This window comes from Suricata suricatta, chromosome 8 (assembly GCF_006229205.1).
Source record: "Suricata suricatta isolate VVHF042 chromosome 8, meerkat_22Aug2017_6uvM2_HiC, whole genome shotgun sequence".
Taxonomy (NCBI): Eukaryota; Metazoa; Chordata; class Mammalia; order Carnivora; family Herpestidae; genus Suricata; species Suricata suricatta.
This window is the reverse complement of record NC_043707.1, coordinates 50,344,718-50,352,408: the sequence shown is the minus strand read 5'-3', so window position 1 is coordinate 50,352,408 and position 7,691 is coordinate 50,344,718. Positions and strand designations below refer to the sequence as shown.

At 45.0% G+C, this 7,691-nt stretch overlaps 1 protein-coding gene across 2 annotated transcripts; it reads left to right on the top strand.

Moving 5' to 3' along the window:
- Positions 1-2,828: 2,828 nt before the first annotated feature.
- Positions 2,829-7,610, top strand: PIFO (primary cilia formation). 2 transcript variants are annotated; one of them, XM_029948664.1, is made up of 6 exons: positions 2,829-2,889; positions 3,117-3,259; positions 3,877-3,975; positions 4,662-4,792; positions 6,225-6,342; positions 7,362-7,610. In XM_029948664.1, exons 1-6 carry the CDS (start codon positions 2,871-2,873, stop codon positions 7,428-7,430), a joined length of 579 nt encoding a protein of 192 aa, XP_029804524.1. In that variant the 5' UTR covers positions 2,829-2,870; the 3' UTR covers positions 7,431-7,610. The 2 variants fall into 2 exon arrangements, with proteins under 2 accessions (XP_029804524.1, XP_029804525.1); XM_029948665.1 differs by lacking the exon at positions 3,877-3,975.
- Positions 7,611-7,691: the final 81 nt, after the last annotated feature.

Genomic DNA, 7,691 nt, shown 5'->3' with positions numbered 1-7,691 from the left:
GATTTGTGTTTCCCTGATGATGAGTGACACTGAGCATCATTTCATGTGCCTGTTGGCCAGCTGGATGTCCTCTTTGGAGAAGTGTCTATTTAGGTCTCCTGCCCATTTCTTCACTGGATCATTCATTTTTCATGTATGGAGTTTAGTGAGTTCCTTGTATATTTTGGATAGCCCTTTATCTGATATGCCATTTGCCACTATCTTTTCCCATTCTGTCGGTTGCCTGTTAGTTTTTTTGATTGTTTCCTTTGCCTTGCAGAAGCTTCTTATCTTGATGAGGTCCCAGTAGTTCATTTTTGTTCTTGATTCCCTTGCCTCTGGGAATGTGTCAAGGAAAAAATTGCTGCAATTGAGGTCTAGGAGGCTATTTCCTGCTTTTTCCTCAAGGGTTTTTATGATTTCCTGCCTCGCATTCAGATCCTTTATCCATTTTGAGTTTATTTTTGTGAATGGTGTAAGAAAGTGGTCTAATTTCATTTTTCTACATGTTGCTGTCCAGCTCTCCCAACACCACCTGTTAAAGAGGCTGTGGTGGGAGGCACTTGTGGGGAGAAGCACTGGGTGTTATATGGAAACCAATTTGATAATAAACTATTTTAAAAAAATAAAGTCCATGTTTGAGAACTCCAATCTCTAGATTTCTGCTGGGTTTATTTCTATTTTTTTTTTTTGTATGAGTAGCTGTTTTATGTTGAATGCCAAACATTTTGCATGAAAACTCATAAAATTTAGTTGAAGATTTGGATTTGCAGTAAGGGTGCAAGATCACCTTAAAGCAGTTTGGAAACTATATGGATACAAAGCAGATTTCAGGATTTTTTGAGAGCTGGTCTATTTCTTGTTTACCTTTATTCCCGTAGTTTATCTCTAGAGGGCCCCAACTAAAAGCGCAGGGTGTTTTCCAGTCTCCCATCCTCCACAGCCAACCTAATTTTTGGTCCCCAGTCAGAGACACACATGTCCAAATTTCCACTCAAACCTTGTGCTTCTTAGCCATTCCTTGATTAGCCGATGTTGAAAGGGAACATTGGTACTAATGGTGGCTCACCATTCTGGACTTCCCTCTCTCTCTGCAATCTTGGTCCTCTATATTCTTTCTTCCTTGGTGTGTCTCAGGTGTCTCCAAATATATATTTTTTTATTTAGTCCAGCTTTTCTACCTCTTCTCAACTGGAGGATCAGTCTGAAGCAAACGAGCCTACCAGTGAGAAAAGTGGGGGCCATAATATCAAAGTACTTTGCAAGACATGTTTCATGTCACCAATAATGTAAACACAAATTTCAAAAATACTATATCTAAAAATATTCATATTACCTGATGGTGTGCCCAGGGGGCTCTGTTAGTTGAGCGTCTGACTTCGGCGCAGGTTATGATCTCACGGTTTGTGGGTTCGAGCCCCACATCGTGCTGACAGCTCAGAGCCTGGAGCCTGCTTCAGATTCTGTGTCTCCCTCTCTCTCTGCTCCTCCCTCTCACACTCTTTCTCTCTCTCTCTCAAAACTAAATGAAAACATGAAAAATTGTTTTTAAATATTAATATTACCTAACATATTAATGAATGCGAAATGATCGAATCAATACCATATTTTTTACATTTTACTTATCAGTATTACTGCAATTATATTTCTAGTGACAGTATGCTTAGAGTAAATTATACAGTAATTTTGAGATCGTATCTTTATTCCATTTATCAGCTTTGTTCTCACACAACCTCCTCTATTACTGGGTTTTCTGCACTATCACTTGTAAAAAATTTTCTTAGTGCTATTATATATAAGTTAAGCACAACCAATTATTTCTGTAAAGTCCAGCAAGATATCTGAATATTGTGTAGGACATGTGACAATTCACTGTGACTGCAGAGGTGTCCAGCCTTCCTGGCCCAGTGATCAGGAAATTCCACCCCACCCCCCAGTAGTTTTTAACAAGCAAAACGCTTCCACAAGTTTCCAAGGATCTCTGCTTTAGATGTATAAAACCATCCCTGCAGACAGTGCTAGCCTGGGATATGTGTGGGTCCCAGGGTCATCTTTAGAGGCCAAAGGGTAGCATGGACCAGCCCCCTGTGATAACTCCTAAAGTTATCCAGAACTCAAGAGAAAACAGGTTAGTGTTAATATCCAAGACAAAGTAAAGGCAACGCGCACCCTGACGTTTCTTCCTGGGTTAGGCAGGGGGCGCTCATGAGGGGGCTGGAAACTTCATAACCTCTTGCAATCGTCACCTACCAAGTACCAAGACCTGATCGTTTTCATCTTGTTTTCCCAAGCCTGCCATCAGCTCTAAAAAGAAGAGTTCTTATTCCCAATTTGAACATGAGGAGCCGGGGACTTAAACACGGAAGTGACTGCCCAAGATTTAAAAAACGATGACGCACTTCTGTGATTCCTCTGCAATCCCACTGCTCCACTCAAAGCTGCCAGCCCTTTTAAAGCCTCGTGCGCGCCCCGCTTAGAGGTAGAAGGGGGCAACCTGTGTGGGGGGGGTGGGGGGGGATGGGTCTCAGAGGGGCCTAATACGGAACCGTCTGGGCTACACTCCATTTAGTCCTCCATTCCTCTGCGGTAGGCATTGTCTTTGGAGCCCTCTTCAGCAGCAGGTTCCCGCCGGATGGCCCAACTTCCAAATCCCTTCCGCTCAATCTCTCACCCGCACAACGCCTGCAGCTACGAGTCCTACAAACACTCCACCTGCGCCCAACGCGGAGTTCACACTGCTCTGGGACCCTGGGGTGCGCGGGGCGGGGCAAGGCGGGGAAGGGCCCCGCCCAGCTTCTCAGGCGCGCGCGGAGCCATTCCCCTTGCATTCCCGGGCTCCACGCGTTCCCTTAGCAACGCTGTGTATAAACGCTAGCCTGGCGGCGCCCGCGATGTTCTTCGGCAAAGCGGGTGCGCTGGGTGGATAAAGGAGTCAAGGGTAGAGGGCAGGAGGGAAGAGTGAGGAGGCTGGCGGGCGAGGGGATGCAGTTCTCCCCCACGGGGTTCGGTCTGGGTTTTTGTTCTCGATCGGGCCCAGTCCTGGTCTCAGCCTCCCCACACGTCACGCGCCTCCCAAGCGCTTACTTAGACCCAGAGGCCTTCCTCATGTGGAGTTTCTCCTCTTTCTTGATCTGCAGATACGCTGGCTAACTACTCCTTTGGAACATGTCAACAGAGGAAGATCTTTCCACAATACCACCCCCCAAGCCTGTTGGGGAACAAGTTTCTCCCTCTTCGAGGAGAGCCCCACAGAGGGCCTGGATGTTATATAGCAGAAGATGTGAGTATTCATCTTCCCTTGTGTGGGTCTCAGTTCCCTATCCTAGGATACCCAGGTTCCGTGGAAGAAAAGCCCATGTGATCTTTGAGGTGGCCGCATGAGAGGGTGCCTTCGTTGGCTACAGCAAGCTGTCAGATCCAGTGTTGCAATTAAAGGACCCTTGACCCCACTACCAACACCCACCAACCACAAGCCTCTCTTCATGTAGTCTTCTATGTAGTACTCACTCCATTCCCACCTCCAAATGCCTCTGAACCAATGCCTCCCATTAGTCCAACTTCAATAGCTTGCTGTGCTGCTAGGTCAGTTCATGAAATAATGGAATCAGACCGAGGGTGGGATTAGGGCAAATTAAGCGATGTGGGGCTCCCAGGACCGGATTCACTGTAATGCACAAGTCCTTTACTCTCCCTACCTGGCCACATTTCTTTGCAGATGTGTCTGCCTTACTTTATATAATTATTTCTATAGTCCTCACTTACAGGAGTCAAAAAAAGAAGAGCAACTTCTGCAGATAAGATTTAGATAAGAACATTTTGAGTTCACTCTGTTTTGATAACTCTAATATTCGTTGTGTTTTCTTTGCTTCTTTTTTTTTTTTAATATACTGCCTGAAGATGTATGGATTGGCATACAACCTCTCTAAGATCCCAGCCAGTAATAAAGGATATACTTTTGGTGCCAGGACAGCTGTGAGGTTTCAGAGAACCAACAAGGTTAGAAATGGCTGGACATGCTTTGATTTTAGTGTGACCCATGTTGCTGGATGTATTTGCATCAGGGAGCAAAGGAGAGAGAACAGGGGGTTACCCAAAAGTATCCTCTGTGATTCAAGAAAAATATTTAGACTAAAGCTATGGAAGATGTTTGTCTGAAAAGCTTGGGTGTAAGCATCTCAAATGTGTGTGAGAATCCCAGGAGAGTGGAAAACAATTCTAGAAAGAAATGGTACAAAGACAGGGCTTTAGGGCTGATACAGATGACGTTACAGAAGTTTTGTTTATATGCATCCTATTATCTTGTAAGGAAAAAACCAAATTCCTACTTTTTATCCTTTTTATGTGATTGGATTTCAAATCAAAATGTTTTCAGTATAGGATCCTAATCTGTTGTTGGACATTTTTGACACTCAAGCTCAGGGAGAGGGATACTGGATCTAAAATATCTCTGGGTGGGGTGATGCGCAGAGCACGTGCAACAAGTCACCTTGGTCCTAACATATGCATCGTTAGGTAGCCCAAACCCTCATCCTGGTTTCCTCCCTACTGTAGGCTTAAATCTATAGGGGCTGTGGTGAGACCATAGTGATACATGAACAGAAAGATGATGCGTCTGTTTAATTTGAGGCTTTAGATGTATGTACATTACCTTCTAACATGTTTATCTTTTTTCTGAAAAACAGGACATGATGCTTTACCCTGGCATGTACCAGTCTACAGATCCTCAGAAGCAAAAACACAAACAAAATTTTGCTCCATTTAATACCTTGTTGCCTCGATTTAGGACATACTCAAAGGAGACTTATTATCCTGGGTATGTCTCCTCTTTCCTGGAGCACTGCAACAAACAGCAATAGGAAAAGGTGTACAAAGGAGTGGCTCCATCCAAACCACGCCAGCTAAATAAGAACGTACCCATCCATCTTTAAGGAGCCATCCCCTCACCTTCCAGATCTCTGGCATTGTAGAATTCTGATTCACAGTGGTTCATTCAGTCAGTATTTATAAATGTTCCAGGCACTTTTCAGGGTTCCAGAGATTTTGCATTAAACCCATCACACAGGCTCCTCATTCCTTGGACCCTACACTCTAGAATCCAGCCAGATGAGAAGTAAATAAACATGAAAACATCAGTGGTAATTAGGACAGTTACCATACAATTAGTAGTCAGACAGTGACCCTTCTAAGAGTGAACTTGTGAATCGCACCAAACAATAGCCATCAGCTAAGACTGTTACAGGCACACCAGGCAGCATGGTGACCTGGGATGTGGTATGAAGACAGTAACCAGGGTGGTGGTGATGGGATGGATGGCGCTGCTTTGGCAAGGATGTCCAGAAAGGTCTTTAGGCAAAAAGAGCTGTGGTCTGAAATCCGAGTGACAAGACGGTGGCAGCCCTGTGAAGATCTGGGCTCAGGGCTTCCCAGGCAGCAGGAGCAGCAAGGGGGAAGGCTGTAAGCAGGGCAGGAACCAGTGGGCGGGATGAAGAGAGAGGCTGGTGTGGCGAGGGTGTGCTGAGCAAGGAGGAATTGGACGCAGAAGGAAAGCCAGGGCTGAGCACGTGGCCCTTGTAGACCAAGTGCTTCAGGAAGCCATTCAGCGTGTGTGCAGCTGTGGAGCCAAGGGTCAAGGCCTTTGTTTGGCTCATGAGAAATCCGAGGATCTGAGAGTGGGTGGAACTTTCTCAGGGTTGCGTGAAGGAAGTGAAAATGTTGACTCTTGGCCCCCATGTCCATCCTAAGCGCTGTTTCTAACACAGCAAAGAGTCTACACCAAAGAAAAAGCATTATGAACCTAAGCAATTATAAAATAATGCCATGTCTATCAAAATTTAACTGGTTCTGCCTTTTCATTCTGAGATTGATGTTTAAATTATCATCACACTTTTTCCACCCATTTCAAATCATGAGCGGTACTTATTCATGACTGTGGTATGTCTCATTTTCTCACCCACCCCTCCTGGGATCTTTTGGTCTCTCAGCAAAGGATAGTGAGTTGCAGAAACATTTTTTAAACCAGAGTCAATGTTAATCCCAACTGGATGTAAAGATATCTTTCACACTCACACCTAATCAGAAATACATTAATAGGTGAGCAAACTCCACACTTGCCCCACATTAAAAAAGCTAGTTGGGCTGTTCCCTTTTCTCGAGTAGTTGGGCCAATTCAGGGATCGCTGTGGTAGGGATGGATCTGTATACAGTCCAAAGTTGTTACACATGATGCCTTGTACTTTTATTTCTAGCCCTGGCACATACAACCCAGAGAGGAAGCCCCCCAAGAAAATCACCTGGCCAATGAAATTTGGATCTCCAGACTGGGCTCAGGTTCCATGCCTACAGAAAAGAACCCTAAAAGCTGAGGTAATTAGACTGGACTGGTGTGGAGCCCTCTTTCTGTTTCTTCCATATGGATCAGGGGTTCTTATCCAGAAGTGTCTGAATGAGCTACAGAAGTCCTTGCTCCTGGGACAGTAGATGCACATATTATATCATATTTTGGAGAGTTACACAGTTTCCATACATTTTTAAAGACGTGCGTGACCAAACAAAAGTCACATTTTCTTCTGTAATCTTCAAGTACTTTTCCAGTGTATGGACGAGAGAAGTATCCCTAGATGATAGAGGAGCAAAACCAGGCTCTGATGGATTAAATGACTTGTCCAGGTTGACATCTTGAATCTAGATCTTGTAAGATCTTGTAGAGCCAGTGCTCTCTGCTTCACAGCACTGGAGTATTAGATCATCAGTGGATTGTAGATAGTTCTGGTAAGAACAGGGATTCAGGGGACATACAGCTTAGGTTCAAATTCTAGCTCCCATATTTACTGACTGTGTGATCTCAGGCAATTTTAGAAGCCTCAATTTTCCTATCTTTCAAATGGATATAAAGCAATTAAAAATAAAAAAATAAAATGGGTATAATAATAGAATCCATCTGATAAGGTTGTAAAGATCGAGACCAGGTAGAAAAGCATAATAAACTCTCAATCCATGTGAGCTATCATGATTGTGGAGGTGCCTGGGGTTTTTTAGAGGAACCTTGGATTAATTCTACAACTATGTATTAAATGCCTAATGTATTCACATCATGGCAGCTAGACCTATGAGTAAGGTTGAGGAATCAACACATGATCTTTGTTTGGGAGAAGTTTACCAGCTCTACTCAGAGATTTGCCAAGTAGAAAACAAGTCCTAGGATGATGACAGTGGAGGAAGGTGACAGAGAGCAGCTGCACATGCAAACGTTGACAGTGTCCCTGAGACAAGGCTCCTCTGGGTGGGCTGCAGCCGGGCCACACCAGCAGTGACCAGCAGGGAAGATCAGAGGCAGAGGGGGCTCTCATTAGAAAATTGACGTAGACAATACTCTTTCCTTGCAGCTGTCCACCGACAAGGAGTTCAGAAAGCACCGGAACCGCGTGGCCTACCTCAGCCTGTTTTACAACTGAGGAGCTTTGCCAGCTTTCACAGGGTCCTCCAGACCACGGACCCGGGACTGAGGACAGAACTGGCCTTCCCCCTGCACTGCTGTGCTCTCTCCTCTGCCAGCATGGGACCCGGGGAGGGTGAGGGCTCCTACGTACCGTGTGAGAGCAGAAAGACCACAAAGACCACTGCAGAGCTCCGTCTCCGTGTGCTGGTTTGTCATGTGGATGGAGATGGGCCTGGGATGATCAGTGGGGTGACTCCACTTTACCGACATACTCATG